At 41.0% G+C, this 27,414-nt stretch overlaps 1 protein-coding gene across 1 annotated transcript; it reads left to right on the top strand.

The window, feature by feature from the left end:
* PKD2 (polycystin 2, transient receptor potential cation channel) lies at positions 1–27,414 on the top strand. The gene is made up of 15 exons (XM_074823845.1): positions 1–363; positions 7,400–7,513; positions 10,350–10,483; positions 10,839–11,089; positions 11,815–12,039; positions 12,600–12,828; positions 14,647–14,817; positions 15,926–16,107; positions 17,166–17,286; positions 19,711–19,809; positions 20,811–20,932; positions 21,745–21,862; positions 22,109–22,272; positions 23,045–23,192; positions 24,191–27,414. Exons 1-15 carry the CDS (start codon positions 156–158, stop codon positions 24,422–24,424), a joined length of 2,520 nt encoding a protein of 839 aa, XP_074679946.1. The 5' UTR covers positions 1–155; the 3' UTR covers positions 24,425–27,414.

Here is a 27,414-nt window from a genome sequence, read left to right as displayed (position 1 = left end):
GGCGGGAGCAGCTGGAGCTGGAGCGGCTGGGCGAGGCGGTGCGGGCCGGCTCCTGCCCGTCGCCGCCGCTCTCCGCCTGCTCGCGGCAGGCCTGGAGCCGAGACAACCCGGGCTTCGAGCCCGAGGAGGAGGCGGCGGCAGGGCCGGTGCTGGAGATGGACGTGGAGTGGGGCAGCCCCGCGGCCGGCGCTTCGTCGTCGTTGGGCAGCGGCGCGGCGGGTCAGGGCGGCGGCGGGCGGCGGCAGCGGCGGCTCCCGGCGGGGCGCGGCGGGGCGGAGGGGCCGGACCGCCCCCAGGTCCCGTCCGACGGCGCCGCGCCCCACCGAGCGGCCTGGGCCAAGCGCCTGGCGCGGCGGCTGCGAGGTGAGAGCCGCTGCCCCCCGCGGCACCGCGCCCCGGCCCCGGGCCCTCCTGCCCGAGCGGGGTTCTGAGGCTCCTCTAGCTCGGCTGCCTTTTCCTGCGGGCCGTCGCTGAGATGATCGGTTAGGAGTTGGTTGTAGTCCCTTCTCGTCCACCCACCCCTTTGCTACCTGTCCTCTTCTTTCCCCTGCCCGTGTTCTTTTCCCGTCTCCCGTCTTACCCCTGGCTCTGTCCCCACGTCTTTGTGTGCATCCGTATTCCAATCCCTGCGCTGGTTATGTCGCCCCGCACGCACAAATGCAGACACACCTCTCAACTTCTTTTCCTCTGGAACATAGAGCTCTCAGCCCCCCAGGTCTCAGTCCTGGCTGCTTTCAGTATACTAACACTGTATATGCAGTATATAATTTTTGGATGCATGTGGTTTTTCTGACCCAACACCAGGTCTTTGGAGAGTTGGAGCAGAATACTTGTCTTTCTCTCTTTTTTTTTTTTTTTTTTTCCCCAGCATTCTCTGTCCTATAAAAGAGGTGGTTAGGATGGCATTCGTGCTTAGAGTGGCGTTGTTGGGAGGGTGTTTTATTAATTATTGCTTTTCTGTGGTATTGTGCAGTGCCTTGGAGTTGCCCTCAATTGTTGAGAGCCGCCTGTTGGCGCGCAGCTGGTGACCAGGGACATAGTTTGAAGCACAAGCAGGAGCACATCAAATGAGCATTTGGAGTTTCGTTCTAAGCTTACTACATTAACCGTGTGCTGAGCTGGCCCGGTACAGGGTTGATTTGACACAGCAGAGAAAATGGTGGATGGGGAGTTCTTTAGGTTCAGTGTTGTGGGAGCATGTGCGAGGAAACCCCAGTTCTTTTTCAGAGAAGCTTAAAATGACAGCATCAAATCGTGAGGATTTTAAACATAGAATTTGTTTAAGTGTCAGACAAAATCTTTATAGTTATAAAGCTGCAGGAAGAGTAAACCATATTTAGAAAATAAGGTTTATTCTTAAATGTGAATTTTCTGAAGTGATAGGTAGTACTGTTACTGGCTGGCAGAGCATCAGCAGAGGTTTTAAAACCAACTCAATTTTAAGCAGGGACTTGTAAATTAGGCTATTGTACATCCTGTATGTCTTAACTTTGATTTTCGTGTGCATGCACAAATTATTTGCTATAGTGATTTCTCTGACTTAAGATGTCTTGCACCAAAATAAATCCCCCTTGATCATTGCAGTGTTTTACTTGGATGCAAGTCAGACTTGCTGAGATTATGGAATAGAACATGTGTTCTTTTCAGCAGGTTTTATTGGAAGAGTGTTCAATGAACTAAGTCAGTTCACAGCACGAGACCAGAATGGCCAGGAAAAAATATCAATGATAATTATTTGTTATGCATGAACTGGCGCTTGCTGTGTTTGGAGTCTTCAAGGGTGTGTTTAGTTTAGTCTGTCGCTGAGATACATAAAAGCCTAGGAAAGGAGCTGCTTCACATGGAGAAGGTGAAGTCCTCTTATAAAAATTCTTATCTAAGTAGACTCTTCAGCTGCTCCCTTCATGCTAGTTCTGGCTGAGAAGGAACTGCCTGTATGTGCTTTTTTTAAACTGTGATGAAAAATAGTGGTGTTTGAACATGAGGTGAGTGTGAGAGTGACTTGGTGATGTCCTGGCATAAGTTGCTACAGCTTCATCTCTGTCTTGGTTTCTGCAGTAATACTCAAAACAGATTATCCACACTAGGACTGATTTTGGTGGTGGTTTCTGAGCCATTTTGAACCTGAAGGCAGAACTTAATGTGATTTGTGTAAGGTCAGAGTATTTGCAGATGGAAAGGCCTTCAGACTCCTTTTTCTCCAACCCCCGCCATGAGATACCATTGTAACAAAGGCTTGGTAAAATGCTTTGTTCAATCATCTAGGGTTCATCTACATCTACAGCTTAGGGCTGGTATTGGGTAGAGGAAGGTTGCTTATTTTTAGTATGCTTTTTTCCTGGCAGGTTTTTTTTAAGCCTGTGTATGTATTTTCACCTTGTTCAGCTGACCAAGCAGCAGAACCAAGAGGAATTGGCTTTTGGTGAAGCTGCATGATATGCTGGGCAGAATGAGCGCAGCTGAGCCTTCAGCAGCATCAGCATCTGGCAGATGTTGCCAGAGAAGATGTTCTAACCGTGCTCTGATAGATGGATCTCTTGCCTGTCCTTCTGCCTAAAAGCAATGTATCTTGGGCTAGAATAACCAGTTTGGGAGCTGACACACATCCGTAGCTTTAATTTCTGCTTTCAGGCTGAAAGATGAGGGCTACCATTGACATGGTAACGTTATGCGTTCTTTCAAATGGTGTGGTTCTCATTACACTCCTGGGTGTGAGCCTGTTAATCAAGTGTGTGCTGTGTGCAGTCAAGTATTAATATGCTGCATTAATCAAGTGTGCAGTGGTGCAAAGTTGCAGTGCAAGAAAGCAGAAATAAATGTTTTCAATAATGGCCATGGACCACGCTGCCTCTTGCTGTTTGAGACAGTCAGTGTACACTGGTAGTATTCTATTTTTAGCTGTAAAATGAAAAGTCTTGGTTTCATGTTCTAGGAATGTGCAGAGTGGATTTATCCCTGTGGTTACTATCCACAGTTTCTGTTGATTTCTGACCTGTGTACATTTTGTGTTTATAAGCAAGTGTAGCTAACGTTACTGGAGTAGATGGATCCTTTTCTGGCTCTCTGGTGAGAATGTTGCCATTAATTCATAGCCACAGTAAATGGCTAGGTATGACTGTCATGCCGTGGAGGTATTGCAGGGTGTTGTACTTGCCTGTGGCATAGGTATTGAACCTTTTCTGAAGAAATGTGATCGCTGCAGGCTACATGTTGAAAGCTCCGATTTCAAGCCTGAAATTAATATAGGGCACTTGAAGGATAACTGGGGTTTTAATACTGGAAAGAGCACTCAGTTCTTTTGACATTTCATGGATAACTTTGAAGATTGGAAAATGGTGTCCTCAGTACTCAGTTTATTTCTAGACGACCAGAGGAAAGTTAGCATAGATTTATGTAATGAAATTCCATTTCACTAGACAGAATTCAACAAGATGGATGAATCATTTGGATATAACAGTGATAGTGTTACCATGGCTAAACAAGTTGTCACTCATCAACTGAAGGATAAGGAATGACAGCTTACACTTTTCGTGCTGTCAGTTGTGAAATAAAAACGCAGAGAGGATTTAAGATAATGGGGTTTTGGTAATTGCAACTATTGGGGAGACTGTAACAGGAGTTACTAAGTGAACAGAAAGTCAGCTACTTCAGACTGTGGTTTAGGTTCTTCTCTTTGTGGATTCTCTTTAGATTCGAACCTGAGTCTCTGTGAAGTAGCTTTAGTCCTTCTAGTTGATGTCTTCAGCAAACATCCCAGATGCCAAGGGGAGAGGTGGGGATGACTGTTCAATGTTAAGGAGAAAGTCATCAAAAGTTTGGATGGGCAAAGCCCCTTTCAAGAGCCAGGCTGGAAACGTAATCTGTCCCTCAGAGCTGCACTTGGTCACCCAGCACTACTGTGTCCTCATGTGAACGTGTGTAGGGCATTTCTTGAAAGACTTTCTTAGTTACTGTTAAATGGAGCTTTCAGATATCATTCCTAGTCACTCATTAATTGTTACTTTTGTGAAGAATGCATCATGACATTTTTACTGAGTTGAACTAGTGCAGGCTTCAATCATACATTACTAAGGGTTGTGAACTAAGGATTGTGAGACTGTATTGTGGTGGTGTTTTGGGACAAAGCATCTTTGCCTGAGGGTCACTTTCCTCTCCTTCCCCCAGCCCCATTCTTCCTGCAGCATCTGCATTTCTATGTAGGCAGGTTAGTTAGTGATATGTATCTTGGCTTGAGCCCTTCCAGAATTTAAGACTTCTACATAAATTTGAATTACTTTATATGCATTCTGTACCTTATAAATTTGACTTTGTTTATGTAGGTATATGTGTAGATGTAAGTACATATACATTATATATATTACGTGTGTATATATAGGTATATAACACTTTATATATGTGTAAATAAAAATTTTCATTTCCTGTGTTACCTAACAAGCTAGACTTTTTATTATAAGATGAAATTTCATCTATTTTTTTTATTTGCGTTTGACCATTATTTTTTGACAACTCAGAAGAGTTCTTACACTCCTTGGGTAAGCCATTTGGGCTACAGAATGAGTATGAGAGAACTGTTGGTTGCAGATTTGTTTGCGAAGTGACAGAGTACATAGATTCTGTCAAAAAGTCAATGAATAGCAAATTTAGATAAGGAATGAACTGAAAATGATTAATAGAGGCTAGAAACGAAACATTTTTGGTGCTCACAGTAGATGTCAGCTTAAATCCAGCACTACTTACCACCACTGTTCTTGATGCATCTAACCCAATATTCTAATAAGGCAAAAAGGGGAATAATGTGCGCATCTTCTGAAAGTGTGGCAGCTAATGAACACTTTAAGCTGGCTGACAGACAAATCCAGATTTCATTTTAAAGATATTTGTATGATCTCTGGTGCTGGTTTTTTTGTTTGTTTGTTGTGGGTTTTTTTTTTCTGTCACATGTAAATTTCTGTTCCTTGCTGACTGACTTCTAACATTCTAATATGACAGAATTTGAGCTTGCAAGCTTTCTGCTCGCCACATTTCTTATTGGTGAGTAATGTGCTGACAGCCGGGACTCATCTCTCTCGCCAGCTTAGCTCACTGGCTGTTCCAGCCTTTTCTTCCTCTCTTCCGTAATGTTTTCCTGCCTTTATTATGAGGGTTGCTAGTGCAACGTACTGCTGTGTTAGAGGGTGAATTAGTTGAGTTCTTTATTATTAGTGACTCTGTAAATGTTTTTGTGTTTCTGTCTTCAAGAATGACCTAATGGTGAGGATTTGGCGTTCTGCGTAGTAAAGTTGCAGTCTCTATCTGTAAATTTTCAGACTTAGCCTTAAAGAACAGCTTTGAAAAAGCTCTCGTTTCGGGGGCTGACACTAGTGAAGATTTTAAATTACTAGTTAAGGAGTGTGAACAGAAATTAATGCTAAGACTGTCAGTGCTTGCTGTGCCTATTGAAGAGAAGTTTCCTGGTTGACTTTGTGGTTAGGTCACAACTTAAAAATGTGGTAGCTGAAAGGCTTCTAAAAACATCTAACATTTTTTTTCTGAATACACCTCGTATTTGCGGGTAGAGGGAAGAGCCTCCTTATTCCCACCTCTTTGTTAGCAAATGAGGTTCTGCAGCAGGCAGATTTGTCCGTTTTAGTCTTACAGTAGTGGTTGCAAAGCAGCTGAGCTCTTGCTTCATTGTCAGCTTTATAACGTGTTTTGGCTATCCGTGGTTGCTGTTCCGTTCGACTTCAAAATACTGTGGTATGTTTGATGGATCCAAGATTTTTTCCTAGGGAGTTTGAGGTTACTTTATTTTTACCTACTGTGAGCATAAAGGATGTTTTAAAAGGTTGGCTGTTTAAAATACCTGAAAAAGAAGTATGATGTGCTTCTGTAAGACTGAATTTTTATTTTTATATGCTTTCTCTCCCACCATAAAGTAAGGTCAAATCACCTTACTGTATTTAGGCTTAAATGAAGAGAAGTTCCTTGAAGGTAGCAGTTCTGGTCCGAGTATCAGCAACTGTTCCCAGCTTTTTTTCTGTTCTGTATTAGGCACAGGAAATAAGTATAGTGGTTACTAACTGCTTTCTGTTCTCATCTTTTAAAGACTCCGTTTAAAAGATCCTTTTGCTTTTCTGTTACCCTTTTGGAAGGGATCACCAAAATTCAATAACTTCCCTTACTCTGGCTTCAGAAAGTCAAGTATAATGTGAAATGGAAAAAACAGACAGAAGTAGTTCAGTTAATGAAGTTGCCCAGTTTGACAGCTAGACATCGGTTGCTCATTTAGGCTGCTACTAATGTTTCAATAACTCTTTGTTGTGCAGGGAAAGAAATCATGTATAAATACTCACCAAGATCCCCGCTGTGTCTCTGTTGGACATGTCTTGCCTATTTGGGTTACAATTTGTTTTCTTTAAAAATGTGTTTGACTGACATATCCTCCTTTCAGGTAGAAAGTTAGTTAAGACTACTAATAAAGATTCAATGCTGAACGTGCCTTTTCACTCATCTAACAACGCTTTTCATATTTAGAAAAAAACCCAAAACACTGCACTTCGTTTCTTGAACTGTGTGTGTCTTTGTATACTTGTATCTGTTTTCATACCTTGTGGTTTTAAGTTCACTTTGGCAAATCTGCAGCAGATGCTGTTAGAGTTCTGCTGAGCTGTTATTAAAGTATTATGGTATCTCATTAATAGCTAATACTACCTCAGGCCCCATTCAGCCTACAGAAGTAGTTATTCTTTCTTGAAGTTAGATCAGTTTAAAATCCATAGAAGAACCTGCAGCAGACATGACACAGTTTAAGCTTTCAAACCACTGAACCTATGTCACTTGTGTATCTAGTATCAGACACAGAATCACAGAATGGTTTGGTTTGGAAGGGACCTTAAAGATCATCCAGTTCCAGCCCTCTGCCACAGGCAGGGGCACCTTCCACTAGCCCAGGTTGCCCAAAGCCCCGTCCAACCTGGCCTTGAACCCTTCCAGGGAGGGAGCAGCCACAGATTCTCTGGGGAACCTGTGCCAGGGCCTCACCACCCTCACAGGGAAGAATGTTTTCCTCATATCTAATCCAAATCTGCCTTCTTTCAGTTTAAAACTGTTCCCCCTCATCCTATCTCTACACCCCTTGATCAAGAGTCCCTCCTCATCTTTCCTGTAGCCCGTTTCAGTACTGGAAGGCCGCTCTAAGGTCTCCCCGGAGCCTTCTTTTCTCCAGCTGAACCCCCCCCAACTCTCTCAGCCTGTCCTCACAGGGGAGGTGCTCCAGCCACCTGAGCATCTTCATGGCCTCCTCTGGACCTTCTCCAACAGGTCCACGTCCTTCTGATGTTGGTGCCTCCAGAGCTGGACACAGCACTGCATGGGGGGGTCTCACATCTGTGTACCTCATTATATATGTTTTCCTTTTAAGGTTTGTGGGGGACAAGACTCATGGAAGAAAGCAACACCAGCAGAGAGCGATATCTGAAAAGTGTTTTACGGGAGTTGGTTACGTACATGATTTTCCTTGTGGTCTTGTGTGTCCGTAAGTACTGTTCAGCGCTAATACATCCGTTTCCTTACTATCTGTTTGCTCTCTGTGATTCCAGAATGAAGGTTGTTTCAGTGTTGTTGGAGAAGAATTAATGGGCAGATGTGTAGGCAGATATTTGGAATTAAATCTTTCTCCTGTTTCTGCGCATGGATTGTTGCTTGAGATTGAAAATACTGCAACTTTCTGTGCCTTAACAAGTTTTGAACCTTTAAGCAGGATGATAATGTACTTACTCTTTGTTTTAAGGGAGCATGTTTTTTAATGTTGTACCACAGTGTAATGCTTCTGCTACGCATTCTGAAATCACTGAAGAGAACTGTTAAATGTGAAGCGTTAGTCATCTAGGACAAAAAATTAAATTAAATCACCAAGTTTTGGATTTATCACCAAGCTTATGTACAGGTCATTCTAAGAATAGAAGTTCTTGATAGTAGCTGGAAAGGCAGAGATAATGCTAGCTACTTAGAAATATCTGATAATCTGTGTTTTCATGGTGCTGGATGTTTTAAACGCATCTGCACCCTATATACACTCAAGTGTATATGGATCACAGCTGGAGACTTCCATGATTTAAGTGTTGTTTGTTTCATTGTCTATGATACCATGTGAAGTATTGTAACACTACAGAACACAGAACAGAGTAACATTCAACTTACTCTTTTTTTTATTATTATTTTATTTGGCTTTCAAATAGGTGACTGCTTTGAGGTAGGTGCTCTAGAACCAACTCTGAAGATAGTATTAGCAGATTCTACTAAATACAGACTTAGTAAGAAGTGAGGAGCTTTGATGGATCTCTAGCATCATACACAACAATGTTCCTGGACCCAAACAGAGTTTAAGAAAGCAACCTGAACTGAGCTTGCTGCTCTTTTTTCAGAGTGAAGAACCTTTGTGATGCTGGAGTACAGATAGTACAGGATGTTTGTAACAGGCCTCACACAGCACAGTGAACAGTTGTGGCTGGTGTAATGTAAAGGTTCTGAGCATGGCCTTCTTTTCTGGCTTTGGGAACTTGAAACTGTTACATGATTCTATTTCAAGATCTCTAGGGTTTTTTGAGTTAATAGTCAAAACGAGGCATGTTCATATATTTGCATAAAAATTAGCAAGACAGTGCAAAGTAGAACTTGCTATGGAGTTGTGAAATAGATGTTTTATTTGGTTACTAGGGAGAATGACAACAAAATCTGTATGTATTAAGTTAGTGTATCTTTAGAAAGCTGATATAGAATCACAAAACCATTCAGGTTGGAAAAGACCCTTGGGATCATCGAGTCCAACCATCAGCCCTACTCTACAAAGTTCTCCCCTACACCATATCCCCCAACATCTCATCCAAATGACCCTTAAACACATCCAGGGATGGTGACTCCACCCCCTCCCTGGGCAGCCTATTCCACTGTCTGACCACTCTTTCTGGGAAACATTTTTTCCTAATGTCCAGTCTGAACCTCCCCTGTTGCAGTTTAAAGCTATTCCCTCTTGTTCTGTCACTAATCACCTGTGTTTCAATCCTCCAGTTTTAGTGTGGGCAGTTCTGTTCTGTATGCCTGTAATGTCAGTGACACTTAAGTTGTCGTTTATGATCAGTTGTCATAGAACAAGGTGATGTTTTTATTTTTTGTGAGAGAGAAACTTGGAGTAGAAAAGAAAATGCAAAACCCCACTGGCTCCAAGAGCAAGCCTGTCTTGCTTGTCTGAAGTAGAATTATTAATAAACCCCCAAACTTTGTACCATTGACACAACTGTTCTCGTGTTGTACTGCAAGTATGGTTATATACTAAATATCACGTTTTTTTCCTTCCTGAGTCCTCAGTTTATGGACAAAGTAGTGTAAGACTGCTTGTGGCTGGTATGCTGTACCACCAGGAGGGGTGTGGCGGTGAGGGACCAGAATTAAAGTGAAGTTGGTTTCAGTGGGAGAAGTTTACAGGCTGTTAACAATTTGTTTGGCTATAGAAAATGATTTTTGATAACAGAACAAAGGAAAAGTATAGTGTGTTAAATATCTACAGATATTGCCAACTCAGTATTTTTTTTAAATACTATCCTTTTTAATTTTACAGGTAAGTGATAACTATGGGACAGACTGGTCTGTGTCTTGGCGTGCCCTGGGAAAGAGCTTTCCAGTACAAGCTAAATGATATGGGCATTTCTTGTACTCTTGTGTTTTTGAGATTACATATTTAGAGAGAATCCAGGTATTGCATAGTCATGTGATACATTCCATGTGCCACAGCAGAAGTCTATTAAAAATAGCTCTTGTTCTCTGGTTGCTACAGAAAACACATTTCTTCATGTGTTTATGTGTTGTTGTCTAATCATAGGGGGCTAATGTCATTCACAGTGCCCTCTGATATCCTGGTTGACCATCATTATCTGCTCAAGCAGGGCAGTTTTTCTGAGGTCTTGTGCCATCTGTGCCAGCTATCTATGGATGTCTGGGATAGCATAAGTCAACTAAAAAGGCGCTAGCTGCCTCTCTTCAGGATGATGAATCATGCTTTTGTTTTTTTTGAAGTTAGCTTTTGTAGAAGCATGAATAATAGAATGAAGTGTTGGAAGAAGTACTGTGTGTTTTAAACTGATTGATCAGTCTATTCTTCACTGATTTTTGTATTTTAATCGCAGTTGACAGGCAAATGCTGCTTGATGTGGGTTTTTTTTTTTGTTCCGAAGCTTGAACCTTTCAGTGCAAATACAACCTGATGTATTCAAAACAAGCAAAGTACTCTCTTTTTTTTCTTTCTTTCTTCTTTTTTTTCTCTTCTCTTCTCTTTCCCCCATGTCTTTACCTCTCACTCCTTGTTAAATCTTTTGCAGTGACTTATGGGACAGTGAGTTCCAGTATGTACTATTACACAAGGGTTATGTCGCAGCTCTTCCTGGAAACACCTGTATCAAAAATGGAGAAAACTGATTTCAAAACTTTGTCCACAATGGATGACTTCTGGAAGGTAATCTAAAAACAATTTTTCTCTCTGTTGCTGAGATGCACTTGTCCTGTCATGGCCTGTAAATTTAACCTGCAGGAACTTTTTTTCTAATGCCGTAGGGTTTGTGCACGAAGATCTATGTGCACAGTGTCAAAGCTGTGGAACAAAGTAGGCCTCTAATATGCGAAAGTTTAGAACCCAGGTATTGCTAGTGGGGCAGGGTAGGGCAAGATTGTGAGATGTCTTTGGAGGACAGGTAACAGTAAGGCCTTAGGTCAGAAAAATTATCAACTGCAATTCTAACACATCCATGGAATGCAGATCTATAAAAACAGTGCTGGCAACATACAAACTAAAACTCTCTCTTCCTCCCCAGTTTACAGAAGGCCCTTTGCTGGATGGTCTTTACTGGGAGATGTGGTACAACAACAAAACCATGGCAGAAAACAAAAGCTTCATTTATTATGAGAACCTGCTCCTAGGGGTGCCTCGCATTCGGCAGCTGAAAGTGAGAAATGGTTCATGCTCGATACCTGAAGATTTAAAGGATGAAATCAAAGACTGCTATGATGTCTATTCTGTAGCTAATGAAGATACTGCTCCTTTTGGACTTCGAAATGGAACAGCGTACGTAGTATTCCTGTAGACAAATACTTTTTTTCCTGACCTGGGTTATGCTGAATTACATGATAAGTCACTTGGCAGAGGAAGCTCTGCATTTACTGTATGTTCTGTCTATAAAGCCAGGGAAATCCAAAGCAGCTGCCAGTTCTGCTCATGGAGAAACCTTACCAAACTTGGAGAGGACTGTGCTCTTGATCCACTGGAGTTCAGGTGCTGTGGTTGTGCCATTGGTATCTGTTACACATGGGAGACACGCTGTGGTCTGAGCGCAGCACTGCAGTTCATGAGCACCTGGTCTGTAATTCCAGATTGTTTTACTGCAGTGGGTTTCACTGAGTTGTCTTCCCTGGCTAAAAATGGGAATAGCATTGCCTCTCCTGGAGGACCATGTGTGAGTTGAACTGTAAAAGGTTTTGGAGGTGGAATGTAACTATGTAACTGGCAATTTTTGTTTCTTTTCCTGAGGACAGAAATTTTAAGTGAGTAGATAGATGTGTTCTCTTTTCACAATTAATATACTTGTGACCCGTCTTCCTGTCTTAATTTTGTTGTGTTAGTCAAAGGAACTTTGTAAGCTCTTACTCCAGGGTACATCAGAACTTTCTACAAGTACCTCTTAAATGAAATCAGAATTAACAGAACAGACACCAGTGAAACCTAACCAAAAAACAAATATAAGTTGAAAGTGGAAAGACTAATGTGCTCTGTTTCACTTACTTCTGAACTAGCTGGACGTACACGAATGAGAAGGATTTGAATGGGAGCAGCCACTGGGGCTTGATTGCCACATACAGTGGGGCTGGTTATTACCAAGACCTGTCAAGGACCAGAGAAGTGACAGCTGTGCAGATTGCTAGTCTTAAGAAGAACCTGTGGCTGGACAGAGGGACCAGAGCAGCTTTCATTGATTTCTCTGTATACAATGCAAACATCAACCTATTTTGTGTTGTCAGGTATGAACAGAACCACGACAGTGTTCAAATTACATAGCGTAGGTTGTAGGGTTGGGGGTTTTCTTGTGATGGCTTTGTTTTGAGGACATGGGTAAAGGTATGTTTTGTATAAAAGCGACAGACAAAGTGGCATGCCTCACTGTCAGACAAGTGGGGCTCCACTTGGCAGCTGCACTCACCAGCTGGAGGCAGTTCTGACTTTCCTGGTGCTGCAACAGCTTGGGTGCAGTTTGCAGGCAACTTCTGTAGTGACTTGGCTTATTAAAGTAAATACGTGGATATACAACATCAGTCTTTAGATAACATGAAATAGATGCAGATGAAGACTGGTCTTTCTGTCTCGGTTTTCTCGCTGTTCCTGAAATGCTTTGGGTTTTAGTCAAAATTGAGTGCAGTCTGGTTTACACCTGTTCTATGTAGTGTCTTCTCTGAATCATATGTGGGCTTTTGCCTGTTCTATTAAATAATTATGTAAATAAACCTATATATCTTTTAGTAGTGATTTTCACCAATGCTGTGTAAATGAAATTTTTTTTCTTTGTCTTTTTTTCTGAACACAGGTTGTTAGTGGAGTTTCCGGCAACTGGAGGCCTTGTTACGTCTTGGCAGTTTCAGCCAGTGAGGCTGATTCACTACATCTCCACTTTTGATTTTTTCCTGGCAGCCTGTGAAATGGCATTTTGTCTTTTTGTTCTTTATTACATGGTGGAAGAGATCTTAGAAATCCATATTCATAGACTGCACTATTTCAGAAGTCTCTGGAATTGCCTTGATATCCTTATCATTGTGGTAAGTAATCTTTATAATATGGCTAAAATTGCTTTCTGAAATGTACTTTGTGGGAGACATTAATGACTCGGTATTCCTCTTGTGGGTTTAAGGGGTAGGGCCATTGTTAGGAAGGATACTTACAGACTATTGGGCTGTTCAGTCCAAATAAGACAGTTTTAGTCTGTGTTGTAATGTTGGTGTGTTTTGCAAATTTGCTTGTTCTGTCTTCGGTGGCTTTAACCTTCGCATCCAGGTGAAAAGTTAAGAGTGTTTGTTCAGTATACTCTTTCCGTTTTTGTCTATAAGGGTACAGCCATTATGGGTACATAATAACAAACATACATAACAAACTCACCCTCATTTCTCTTCTATATATCTGATACAGATCATTGCAGTGGCTTTCAAGTAAGCAAATCATCTGCTTTCAAGTAGTGATTTGCACTTGAATGGGACTGGGATTTGCATGTTTGCAAAGAACCACAAAGATTTAATGTGGTATTAAAATACTCACCAGCTAGTACAAAGTTTGAAGAAGTGTCTCTAAATTGTAGAGTGCTAGCAACTGTCAGGGATGCTTTCTTGGTTAAGTGGACAGTGTTGCACATCAGTAATCCTGGTGCAGCAGAAAATCTGAGCTTTGAATTTAAAGCTACATAATATAATTCTCTCTGGACTTGTATCAAGATGTGCTTACTGAAAGCATGCAAAGCCAGCAGTGCTGAAACAGTTCCTGTTGCACACACATCTTCAGGCTTGGATGAATGAAAGGATTAAGTCTTGAAGTTAGTATCTGTAATCTAGAGAAATCACAGTTCTTTGTAAATGAAGGACCAGTTAGGAGGATGTTTACGCACACAGTGTGCCGTTTGTTACACTTAACAGTGGTGCCAGGAATAAGATGCTTTGCTCTTGCGGTCACTGGAGTGTATTCAAGTGTGAGTATAAAATTCACTTCACACAAAGGGTCAAAATTCTGTTTGTACCTTGTCTGAGGGACATTGTTTAAATTTAGGATTATGTACTTTATGACTGTATACATGCTGAAGTGTTCACTTACACTAATAAAAAAGCACATTTGCAGATGTCAAAGCAAAATACCTTACCTGTATGGTAAAACTAGAGCTTCTCTGCTGTTGCTTGTTCTGTGCAATACTGGTCAGTCTATACTCCAGAGAAACTGTAGTACCTTTTTGGCTATTGCTTTCTTTCTGCTCTTTACTCTTTTTCACCTTTGTCTTTTTGAGTTGTCATCTATCTCTTCTTACATTTCCTTCTCTGTGACAGCTTCATTTTTTCTGAGCCCACTAGGCTTCGCTATCATCTTGTTCTGTGGCAAGGAAATGACTTCCAAATCTTCTTACTCCCAGGCTATTTGGCTGTAGTCTAGGAGTATAACGGTGGTGGTGTGAAATGCATTTCCTGATAGGATCTAAAGTAGAGTTTCTGGACATATCTCAAACAGCAGCCACTGGGCTCTTAAATTACTCGTGAGTGAACAGTGGGGAAACCTGGCCACCTCCAGTCCCCGTAACCACCTGGCAGTGATGTGATCAGTGGCCGTTGGGGTTGATCCTGAAGGACTGCGAGAAGCTTGTATCAGTGACTTTTTTCTAGGCTCTGTGCAGTCTTTAGCTGCTACTTTCCTGTTTGAAACTTTATAGTCAGGACACCCTAAAACCAATATATTTGCTTTTACTTAAAGCTCACGTTATTAGCAGTGCTATAAGTAATGTGAAGTTCCTCATATCTTAAATTTATTTGGTGTATGTGGCTAAACCAAGTTGTTTTAAAGCCCTAATCGACCTTCATATATTTGTGTGTTTATTTTGTACTCAGCTCTCTGTGGTAGCTATAGGAATTAGCATCTATAGGACATCAACTGTTGATCTGCTCCTGAAGAAGCTGCTGGAAGATCAGAACTTGTTCCCCGATTTTGAACCTCTGGCATATTGGCAGATGCAGTTCAACAACATTGCTGCAGTCACTGTGTTTTTTGTCTGGATTAAGGTAACTCCAAGACACACATCCTTATTCTAACATTAGAATGTAAGCAGTATTCTGAGTTTTGCGTGATACGTTATTTGAGGTTTAGTCGTGTATCTCCTAAAATTGATCATGCGAGAAAGTCATGACCAAAGAGCACAGGGGTAACTTCTTGCAGATTAAAACAAGGTTGTAATTTGACATAGGTTTAGTCAGCCCTTGTTTAAGTCTGGAAGATGTAGTCAGTGCTAGTGCTTTGTCACAGCAGACACGTAAAGAAACGTTTTTATTATTGCTGAATTGGTAAGTCAGTAATTCTTACTGGGTACTGCTTTTTCCTAGCCTGGTTTAACTCTGCCCGTTTAGTCTACGTAAAACTGCTGAGTCATTAGAACGGTTGATAAAGCTAGTCCAATTCATTTAAAACTAGGTATATTACTTTAGTTAAACTTAATTTCTGTTTTACTGCCTCCTTCTTTTTGCATCCGTACTCAATTTTCCTGTCCTCTGTATGTATAAAGTTTCAGAGGAACATTTAGTTAATAAACTGTCTAATGGGGGAAAATGAGATCAATAAGTGAATTTCCACTCTGATGCTCCAAACTGATACTTAGGTTTATCAAGCAAGTTAGCTAATCTCTTACTGTTTTATAAGACAAGGTTGCATCTAATTTTTGCGTCATGGTTCTAGCAGTAAAGTGGCTCATTATAAGACTGTAGAGTAACAGAATAATGCAGGTTGGAGGGGACCTTGGGAAGTCTCTGGTCCAAGCACCTGCTCACAGCAGTCAGCTGCAAGATCTTTTCTTGCATTTTACTACTTCATAGCTAGTACCTTTATTTGAAGATAAATAAATAGGCTTTTGGAAGCATTTTGGTAACCAAATAGAGGACTGAAAAAACAAACAAATAAAACACCACACCCAAACAAGACCTTGTCATTCTCACTGAATTTTCTTCACATTTCAAGCCGCAGTGTTTTTAGGAAGTGATGTATTTCTAAATGTAAATTAACTGACTTTGTCTCCAGTCAAATTCAGTAAGACATCTCATGTGTAAAAGGCTGGAGAGTGATTGTGTTAAGAAATTGTTGCCTTCCTTGTCTTTACAGTTGTTGGTTTTCTTTTAACAGCTTTTCAAGTTTGTTAACTTCAACAGAACAATGAGTCAGTTATCCACCACCATGTCTCGCTGTGTCAAAGATGTCATTGGCTTTGCTATTATGTTTTTTATTATTTTCTTAGCATATGCTCAGTTGGCCTTTCTTGTCTTTGGCACTCAAATCGATGCCTTCAGCACTTTCCAGGACTGCATGTAAGTACAAGAATAAAAAATGCAAAGAATTTCTCAATATATTAGTAAATGGGTTTGGTTGCCTCATCAAGAGACCAAACAAATCCTATGACATCCATCTTAACAGAGAAGCTGCAGACATATCGCTGTTGATGCAGCTCAGTAGCAAATGCATTTTTTGGTAACATTTTTAATTCAAAAACTGTTTTGCTGTGAGATTAAAAATATGTTAGATCAATGAGCTAAAAAAGGCAGATTTTGGTTGGTGGAAGTGACATAGTTTTTATAACAGTTGGTCACATTCCTAGACAAAGCAATAACTCTGTCTTCAGCAGCTGAATGATTATATGTTTACTTTTGTTTGTAATGCTTACTGAAGTGTTGTATGCATAATAATCCTGTGTTCCTGATAGTATGTGTAGTTGGTAGACTCACAAATGGAGTCCATGTTAGCCAACTAGTAAATTTGTAAGTATCTGCTGGAATCCAGGAGAGGGATAGGACTTAATATAGGGTCGTTAATCAGTTTTCCCTTTACTGATTTGGTACAGCATAACCTGATTCTAACTGAGGTAATTACCAGGTTGTTAGTTATCGATTTCCCCCCACCCCTTTACGTTGGGGCAGGGTCGCAAAAAGCGTAGAGAAGCAGAGAGACTTGAAGTGTGCTGATGGTGCTGTACAGCGCTAAGCCTCTTCTGTACAGACAGGCTTTAGAGGGAGAGAGGGCTGGGGCTGTGTCTATGCGAAAGGCAGAAGGCATAGGAGAGGGACAGGAGTGGGTCTTAAAGCTTCACAATGGTAATCATTGGTTTGCTCTGCTTCCTGTTGCCCTCATTATCAGTTGTGACTGAAAGCCAGAAGTAAGCAGCCTAGTTTTGTTCTGTGTGTGTAGCATCTGACTGCAAGTTTGGTTATGCCTAGAGAGGGGCTTGAGGAATTTGCCTGATAAAGTATTACAGTAGTGTGGACCTCTCTGCTGCCCATCAGTCAGACTGGTAGGGTAAAACAGTTTGAGAATACTTGCACAGCTCCAAAAGTGGTTTTTTTCAACTCTTGCATGTGTTTTGTTTTTTAAGATTTACTCAGTTCCGCATCATTTTGGGAGACTTCAACTTCACAGAGGTTGAAGAAGCTAATCGAATTTTGGGACCAATTTATTTCACTACTTTTGTGTTCTTTATGTTCTTCATTCTTTTGGTATGTACGTCTCTGTTTATGCGGGGTGGGTAGGTGGCCATTTTTGTACCTCTTATTCTTTGATTCTTACTGCTACTTGGGGCTTTTTTTGATAATAGTGAGTGTGCAGTCCATGAGGGTGCCTGACTGTTTCAAGGCCAGTCACTACACTCTTTCATTATTCCTTCATTTAAAATAGATTTGCATTGTATGTTTGTTGTCATTCCCATATAGTGCTCCACATAGTGTTTGTGTGTTGGTTTTTTTTTTAATTTATAATTTTTATTATTATAAAGAATTTTTTAGTTTTAAAAATCTGTATAGTGCCTGGTTGGCATACACAGCAAGCCCGTATCTTTTGGTGAAAAGTAACTGTAATGTTCCATACAGGCTCTTAGTTTATAAAGTGTTGTAATGCATGGCTGGCTGTGTTTACAACAGCCTAGTTCACGCATGCAATACACAGCTTGTCTGCTAGAAGAGCCTAATTCATCAGCAGTGCAGCAGCTTTCAGATATGCAGGTTTGCCTGAAAAGGCCTCTTTTCTGTCCTCTTTGCCTTCTCCAGGGCGGAGCTGGGCCCTGTCTTTCTTACCTTCCCAGTGCAGACTACCTATACACTTTTTGACAGTGTTATAAGCTCAGCTTATCTGAGAGGCAGTATGTAGACATGATTGTCTGACAAATAAATTCAAGCAGTATATTGTGAGTGCTCATCTTTTGTGGACTCTCTGTTAATACTAGTATTGAATCCATATAACAGTCTTACTAATAATTTATATAACAAAGTAGAGGGAGGAGACCTCTCTTAGAAACCTAGGAGACCGAGTAAATTTTTTTATGTTGATAGAAGAGCCTTAGTATCTTCTGCCTGGATGTAGTTTTCAGTTAGTTGGGTACTGACATTAATATACAGTAACTTTGTTTCTGATGATACCACCAAGCAGAAGCTGTTATGTAAGCAAGAAATCCTCAGATAACCCCCCAAACTGTGTGTCTTTTGGTGATTTGGTAAGGTGGCAAGCATTAAAACAGGATTTTACTAACCTTTAAACAGTACAGCAGTCCTGTGTCATCGTAACTTTTAGAGTTATTTAATGACCCTTGTACTTAATGAGACTTTTTATTAGTCTTTGAGATGAGGAGAAATGGCATTCAGATATAATTGTAGGAGAAGACTTCATCTTGGCTATTCACTAGTAAGGAAGAGAATCTCAAGTGTTCCATGAGATGAACCAGTAGTCAATAGGAAAGTAACATATGGGTTACTCTGGCCAAAGAAGCACATGAAGTGGGTTTCATATTTGCTTCAAAGCACTTCACAAAATACAGAGGAGCAGAGGCTAGGGTCCAGCAAGCGAAAGAAATATTTTTTCTAAGGTGTAGCAGAAAAGCACTGGAGTGTGAAGGCGCAGCAGGTTATCCAAATTACTCGCTGTCATTGGTGTGCTTATTAATATCTGCCCATCCTGTCATTTGGCTGGAGTGAAATGTTGCTGTAAGCTCCTTGAGAACAGTCTGAGACCTGGAAACTAAATTAGGAAAGATGGGCAGAAAGTACCAACTCTTAACGTTGGGCAGCTGAAAGCAAAACAGACAGAAGTCAAGTTACCTCTTCCTTCTCTGGTGTTGGGCAAGAATGCATAAAGATACCGCATTGGAAGATTGCTCTCCTAAAGCATTTTAAGTCCATGAGGAAATAGAGGCTAACACTGCCTTTCTGCATGAGTGGCACCTTGAACGTGCCAGTAAATTGAGTAATTCTTTTTGAACTTGCATGTCCAGCTTGCGGTTCAGTCATGTTTACTCCATGTTCAGCAGGAGCCTTTCAGTAATGACAGTGTGGTTCAAGTAAATTATATGCTCGGCACAGGGTTGGTGAGAGTTTTTTTTCTCTTTTGTCTGAACAAGTGACCAGACTCTTTTCAGATTTGGTGGCATAAGTGCCAAGTGTCTGATTTTAAGCTTCTTTTGGTTTTACCTTTAGTCTGAAATGCAAGCAGAGCTGTAACTAGATAAGAACCTTGTGTCTGTGCTGGTTATTACAGGATGAATAGTTAACTTGATTCCTCAGGCATCTTTGTTGCCAGCTGTGTTGCCTAGATTAATTCACAGTTGTTATCTGTGTAAGTTTGGTCTTGCAGGTAGAAGGCTGAACTCAAACATGTCATGTTAAACAGGCATGGTTTATTGCAGCTGCTGTGTGTAGGCATGAACCCTCTCTGGAAAGTAATTCTCCAGTTATGTTAATAACCAGTAGTCTTGATTAAAAGTTCTTATACTTCAGTGCATCATATTTCAATATCTCAAGTCCTTGATGCTTTTTAAACAGCCCCCCATTTTCTCCTGGACCTTTTAAAAAAAATCATGTATAGGTCATAGGAGTAGCAGGGCTCAGACTTGTTGAAATTCTTAAGTGGGCTTTTTTTTTTTTTCTCATGAACAGAACATGTTTTTGGCCATTATCAATGATACGTACTCTGAAGTCAAATCGGATATGGCACAACAGAAGGCAGAAATGGAACTGTCTGACCTTATCAGGAAGGTAAAAGTAATGTTTTGTTCGGGACATCTCATTCCTCACGTCTGCATAAAACGCTATACAAAGCTGTGCAAAGTAAAGCTGGCAGCAGCTGATGAAAATACACATCTCTTAATTAAAATAAATGAATCTGAGCCGAGTGTAAATTAAATTAATTAAAATTTTCCATCGCGATGCATCTTAGTCATCTGAGACTGCATTGAATGATCAGCCTACTGAATGTGATGTAGGATTTGTCTGTCTAGGTACATGCAGAAATACTGAACTGGTGAAACTACACTGCTATTTAGTTTGATCACAGAATTCAGAATTACCTTGTTTCAGGCAATACGATGAGGCGAGTCTTGGACAATGTGTTGGGAGCTCCCAGGGGCAGCTGCCAGTAAGGTGGTTGAATACAAGGTTAAGAGCTTGACCTGAATCCCAGTTTAGGAAAAACATGTGCACGTCCATGCACTCTGGCATGGATGTGGTGCTGTACTATGGTCAGAAATGTCTAAACACATACTTGGCATAACCAGTAACTCAGAGTTTAAACCTTGGAAACTGGTTATTAAAACAGAGCAGAGAAAAAATGAAAAGCACTACTTTGTTGGGAGGAGGACTTTAAAAAAAAAAAAAAAGTCATTCCTACAACTGAAGATAAGCAAAATGACCAGAGAAGGTTGTACCTGTTTTGTCAGCATTATTTAAAACTGTCACTTAACTGTCAGTAACTGCCAGAGTTGTCTTACTGGGACAAAATACTCCATTCCTACTGACCTGCAGTTCAAATTGAATGATGAAAGCCTTACTTCTAACAGCGAAGGTATTTGTATGTTGCCCATTTAAATGCTGAAATAAAAGATGGATAAACTGGAGGAAAAGACAAATTCTTGCAGGGCTTTTGGAACACACTGAATGATAGTGTACACTAGCTGACTTTTGTAATCAAAAAAGTTATTAGAAATCAAGTGTTAACATTTCATGACAAGTAAAACACAAAATTTCACTTTTTCTTTTAGGGCTACAACAAAGCCATGATCAAACTTAAATTGAAGAAAACTACTGTTGATGACATTTCAGAAAGTCTGAGACAAGGTGGGGGAAAACTAAATTTTGATGAACTCCGGCAAGATCTAAAAGGGTAAAGAAGCTGTTACTTCTTATCTTGAATAGTTTCCGCAGAGACATGTGATGTTAAAAGTCTTTGATGTGAGCTTCTCTCATTTCTGTGATTTGTCAAGGGTATGCTAATGTGAGTAAAGACAACACAGCTGAGTACTTTTCTTTTGGTTAGTGGGCAACAAAGCAAGTGCTTTTCACTGTCTGCTGGGAGGTTTATGTAAACAAACAGCCAATCTTTGCATATGGGTCTGCAGGCATTGCAGAAGGGAAAATTCACTCTGGCATGGAACTGCATAAGGAGAAGAATGGGAAAAGAACGTAAAAGAGAAGCCTTTACTAAGGAGGTCTGCTGAGCTCTGGCCTGTGGAGTCTGCACTATGGCTGGTGTTCCTGCAGTGGGGCAGCATCCCACACCGAAGGAAGGATTTGGTGCTCTGAGGCCCGACCTCCCTGAGTTGCTGTGTTGTGAGGCAAAAAGGGTCTGAGGAAGGAGAGACTGAAGGCCTCTGAGGAAGCGATAATGTTTCTATGAGAGCCACCACAGGAATGTGAACAGGCAGGAGTCCCAAGGAAAGGGAAACAAGGAGGTATAAAAGGGGTGGTTGTGAAGGAGCAGGGTGCAGTCTAGAGTTTTGTGCTATTAACTAATGAAAGGTGAGGGCTGAGCTTTTTGTTATCGGTGTTGTGAATTTATAGGCAGTACTGGGATCAGTCGTGCCTTTGGCTTGGGGATGAAAGTCTGTTTGGAGTAAATTGTTTTTCTAATACTTTTAAGTTCATTCAGCATCTGAAAAATGGAAAGTAAGGGAACTGTTTTTACTGCCTTTTCAGGAAGGGACACACAGATGCAGAGATTGAAGCAATATTTACCAAATATGACCAGGATGGGGACCAGGAATTGACAGAGCATGAGCATCAGCAGATGAGAGATGACCTGGAGAAAGAGAGGGTGAGCTCAGCGTTAGGAGTGGTATGCCACCAGCACTGTCTGCCAGCCTTCTCCCTGTGCTGATTTGATGCCCTAGAAGAGTCCTCTTGTTTCCTTTCACATTGCCTGTCATCCCTGGCCGGTTGGCTGAGCCAAACTGTAAAAAGGCAAGGGGGAGCTGATGGAGGGCAGGAGGTCTCTCACCTCCATCCTCCGTGTACAGGTGAAAGTCTTTACATCATCTCTGTGCCTTGTGTTTTCACAAAGGAGGATCTGGACATGGATAGGAGCTCTCTGCCACGTCCTCTGAGCAGCCGCAGCTTCCCCCGGAGCTTGGACGACTCCGAGGAGGATGAGGATGAAGATAGTGGGCACAGCTCCAGGAGGAGGGGCAGCAGCTCTAGTGGGGTTTCCTATGAAGAGTTCCAAGTGTAAGTTTATTCTTCTGAGGGGAACAAATCTGCATGGTGGTTTGTGGGTTTTATTTTTTCCTTGTGGGTTTTCTTCTTTCAGTTATATAGTAGTCTCTCCTATAACTCTGAATATTAATCAAATTGTTCATAAAAGCAAATGTTGTGTTTTTAAGGTGCTTAAGTCAATCCTTTTAGTAGCTTTCAAGTAATATCTGAACTGAAAGTACTTTGGAGAGGGTCATGGGAATTGGTTAGAAAACCAAAACCAAATCAAAACAAACAAAACCCAACAAAAAAACCCCTGTCCTTAAAACCTGGTCATTAAAAAGACAGAGAAAATGGTCATGCTACAGTAATCCCAGAAGTCTTTTCTAGGTTTTTTTAGTAGTAAAACCTTGAGGTTGTTTTAGTTTCAGTGAGAACTTCAGCTGTTGTTTTTAATAAGAATAAGTTACTTGTGAGTGTGTATTTTGTCTAAAATAGATCTCCATATTAATTAATTATAGCAACACTAGGTGAATGAAGAATTTGAGTAACTAGGACCAACAAATTTTGATGAGGATGCCCTAAAAGCAGGGAAAACAGAGTGGAATATGTACTTTTTTCCCATCTGCCTTACTCCTGTGTTACCTTCTTGCTCTTGTGTACTTTGCCCCTTCCTGGGCTCACTTGTGGAAAGTCGGATGTGTGCTCCAATTAAAATGGTGTCCCATCTTTATCTGCTCTGTGTGTTGACGAGCTAGAACTCGGAAATGTCAGAGTCACTGAAGCTCACGCTTGTTGCCCTCAGGCTCATGAGGCGGGTCGATCGCATGGAGCATTCTATCGGCAGTATTGTCTCCAAGATCGACGCAGTTATTGTGAAGCTCGAAGCAATGGAGAGAGCCAAACTGAAAAGGAGAGATGTGTTGGGAAGACTGCTAGATGGAGTGACAGAAGTAAGAAACCCACTCTCTCCTGTCTGGTCATGACCTGCATGGCTTGATTACTGTTAGCACTACTTCGTACTGCTTGGCTTGGGAGGGTTGAGGCAGTGGTGGTAAAGACGAGGCGAGGCTTTGGCAGTGGCTCAGGGATTTCAGCTTTGTGTTAGGAAAACAGGAAAATTAAAACATGAAATGATAGGGACATGATGCAAGTTTCAGGTATGACAATCCATCTTATGGCAGACCTGTGTCACAATGAGGGCAACAGAGCACCACTTAAACCCCTGAACTGGACAGCAGTGCTGGTTGTTAGATGCTGAAGCAGCTCGTTCGTCCCTTGGTGTCTGTTGGGATTAATACAAAGCTTTTTATGGACTAGTCTGTTGGAGTCTGGGGGATCCAGCCCAGCAGGCCCGTGCAGCCTGCTGTTCTCCTGTGTTGTTTTTGGGATTGTGTGTGGCAGGTGGAAGCAGGTTGCTTCTGTCCCCAGGGTTATATAGTTTCTATTGCTTCCCCTCCCACCTTCTCTTTCTTGAGGGGCCCTTTGGAAGTGGCCAGTGGGACAAATGTGTTATTTCTGTGGACGCTAAAACCTGTCAGGCTTCCTGATGGGGCAAGAACAGCCAGAAAAGGGCTGCTGAGGGGTGGGTGAGATGGACTGTCTTGGTGGGTTATGTAGGTCAGACTTGCAGCTGCCCTCTTTTTACGGTTGTTCCAGCCAATAATTCTGCTCCATTCTTGAGATGGGGCTTTCTTTTTTGGCGTGCTCTGCTCAGTATATTTTACATTTCTGAAGGTGGATTTAAATATTAGACACTGTAGTACGAATTGTGCTTTCATAAGTGAAGGTGACAATCTGGGCATTACATCACTGGAAAGAAAACAATTTACTGCATGTTTCTCCACTAGTCTACAGAAGTACTTGAGCGGTGTAAGAATTTCCCATAGCGTTTTGCTTCGACTGCGCTTTGGAAGCTGCGCTTCCAGCTTCTGTCTTTTAATCTGTTTAGGATGAAAGACTAGGTCGTGACAATGAAATCCACAGGGAACAAATGGAGCGACTCGTGCGAGAGGAGTTGGAGCGATGGGAATCTGATGATACGGCCTCCCAAATGAGCCATCGGTTGGGAACACCGCTGGGACTGAACGGCCAGCCGCGTTCGAGGAACTCTCGGCCATCTTCCTCCCAGTCGGATGGTGTGGATGGGGGAGGAGGAAATGGGGGGAATAACATCCACGTGTAGAATTAACCTTGTAGGTGATTCTGAATGTTTCAGGTCAGTATTAAGCCAACAAATACACACCACTCCACTGTTTTCCCAGCATGAGATGATCATTGTGATCAGACCACTAAGGACAGTTCTCACTGCTGGGTAAAAGTAAATATTCTCTTCATAAGGCATTTTCAGACCTATGTAAGCCATGTGTCACATTCAGGTTACCAGTGGTGAGACTGTCAGCCTTGGAAATGAAAATGCAGAAGACGGTATAGAAACCAGGTGTGACAAAATCTACCTGGACAGAATTTTGGTTCCATACATGTATTATGGGGGACACTTTCATGAGGACAGCAAGTCTCAGACAAAATAATGTGCTATGGCTAAAACGCTCAAATGATGGGCTCTAAGTGTTCTATTGGAAAATATGATTTTTAAATGCTTTTAAAAGCAATTTTTGAAAGAAGATGGCATCAGTTTATTGTCTCATTCATTATAACAGCTGACACTTTTTGAAGAGATAAAACAGCACACTTTTTTCCTTTGAGATTCTTCTATTTTTGTGAGTTATTCTTGGTGTACTAACATTTTAATTCACTTAAAATGTTAATTTTTTCCTGTTTTTGAGAAACACTACATTTCTTTAAACAGGAGAAAGTGCACTTAGTTTGTACAACTGTAAATCACATTATTCTCTAATAGAAACTGTACACATTACGTGGTTTTGCATTTCATTAGCACTTCAAAAGTAACATTTGAGAACTGCCTTTTCACACCCAACTAGCATAACCACTTTCAGCTTTTGTTGCAAAGTGCCCATTTTTTAATGCTGTGTTTTCATGATCTAAGTGTTCCTGGGATAAACAATCCACAGATTCTTCGTTAAATATGATTACTTTGCAGAAAATATATTATTTAAAATCACACAAAATTGAAAAACACTAACTTCCTGGGGTGTTACAGGGAAGGGGGCAGAGAAGTTGCTGACAGTTGGGAAAATCTGATCGTGTGCTCTATCAAGTTCTAATCATGTCTTAACTATGTAGCCTATATTTACATTTAACAGAACTGCTTGTAAAATTATTAGGTGTATTTCTACATATGTTTTTCTGCTGAGGTGCAGCACATGATTCCTTTGGGAAGGTGTTTGTAGCGTGATCACTGATTTTTAGTATTTCATTTCCTCTGCTTTCTGTGTCATAGAAGCTTTGATTTTTGGAAGGAGATGCAACACTGAAATGACATGGGTTTCCCATAGAAAGCGTTGAGGCATAGTGTTTGAGGTTTTGCCTAGTGAGATGTTTCCATACGTGGAATGCTGGTTTAGGAGGGATGTTGTCAACTGTGCTTTTTTTCCTGAACATGCCAGTTGTCTTTAAATTCAAGACTTAGAGCTGGTATAAAGGAAAAACATAACGCTACATAATCAAACACATCTTAGGTATTCGTAGGGTATATAGAGGAAAAAACGCCTATTTGACAAAGTATAAGTAGCATGTATATGTTATGTTGGTGTTTTTTGTTTCAAAAAGAGGTTATTGCCAGGGGTCAGCACCTCATTCTGATGGTAGTACTGCTTAAGCAAAGCTTACGTCTTGCATATGTTCTTACCACTGCATTGCCTGGATGTGCAGTGACTCAGAGCCTTCCCTCTAACTAGACAACTTGCTAAAACTAAATAGACTTCATGCCTTTCCCTATTTTTTAAGTTTAATTAAAGTTGCTGTGCATATGGTTTCTCATAATGTAAGTTGGAGCTGGAGGCAGTTCAGTGTGGTGACTGGAATTTCTTAGTAGCTTTGGGCTTGCGAACAGAATGACGTGGGAAAACAGGTAGTGATTCTTGTGAAGTTTTTTTTTCTTTCTGTGGGTTATTTTGTCCTGTCCTAGGAAGAAATTCATACTCTTTCACAAGAGACCCTGACAACTTCCCAAAACGGCGCACGGCACAGTGGTTAGGGCTTTTGTGTAAAACGAGAGACACGTAGACTAAGCTCTGTCTTGCCTTGATTGAAAGTTTTTGGACCTTAGAAACCTTCCTGAGGAAAGCTTTTCAGTGTTGAACTGGCATTTCTGACTTTAAACAAACCAAAGAAACACTATCTGTACACATGGCCAGCTGGTGTGCAAGGAAAATAGAAAATACAATACAAAGCAATTTAAATATACATAGCCTTGTCTCTATATTAACATTCAAAATGTGTAGTGTGTTGGTATGTGACATGATTTACAGCTTAAACTTTGAGTCATGCTAGCTAATTACATGTGAGTAACATGTAACTGATGTTGAGTTTCTGGGGTCAAGGTTACCTAAATGCCAAGATAGTATTTAAATTAATCAGGTGCTTAAAATCAATGACTTTGGCCAAATGACCCAACTTGAATTGTCCAGCTGTGTTAAGGTTTGTGCCTGTGGCCTGTAACGCAGGTGGCATGCTGAGGTTTGTGGCAGCAGACACTGGGGGAGTGTGTGGAAGTGATCTAGTGGTCATCTGTTGGTGACGTCAGGCCTTCTTGGGGGGAAGAAAGCAAAACTAAACCTGTCAGTATGGTTTTAAATAGTTTTCCTGTAAAAAATGTATCTTTCAAAATGTAAATTCAATCACGCAGTTCGTATTTTATTTGTAGTATATGTTTATTATGAAAATGTTGGCATTCATAGCTGTATTTGTTGAGGTATATTTCTGTAACGTGTCGTTACTTAAGAACAAACTTCATCTTGAAGTGCAGTAAGTTTTCATGGGGTACCCGTGTGTGCTGACAGTGGGCCTTGCAGTCAGTGCGCGGCCACTTGACAAATGTTACAAACACTTAATTACTTCATTTTTCAACTTTAGATTATAATATTATTTGTCATTTATTACAAAGGTAAGGTTTTTGCATAGTAATGTACAGTGTTTGGTCTTATTAGGAAGCTGTTAATTATGCAAGCCTTCTACAATGATCAAGAATGTATTGATCTGTAAAACTGAGCACTTTACTTCCTAATAAACATTTTATATAATCTGTAAAGCAAA

The sequence above is a fragment of the Strix aluco genome, chromosome 4 (assembly GCF_031877795.1).
Source record: "Strix aluco isolate bStrAlu1 chromosome 4, bStrAlu1.hap1, whole genome shotgun sequence".
In the NCBI taxonomy this organism is placed as follows: Eukaryota; Metazoa; Chordata; class Aves; order Strigiformes; family Strigidae; genus Strix; species Strix aluco.
This window is presented reverse-complemented; position numbering and strand designations above follow the sequence as displayed.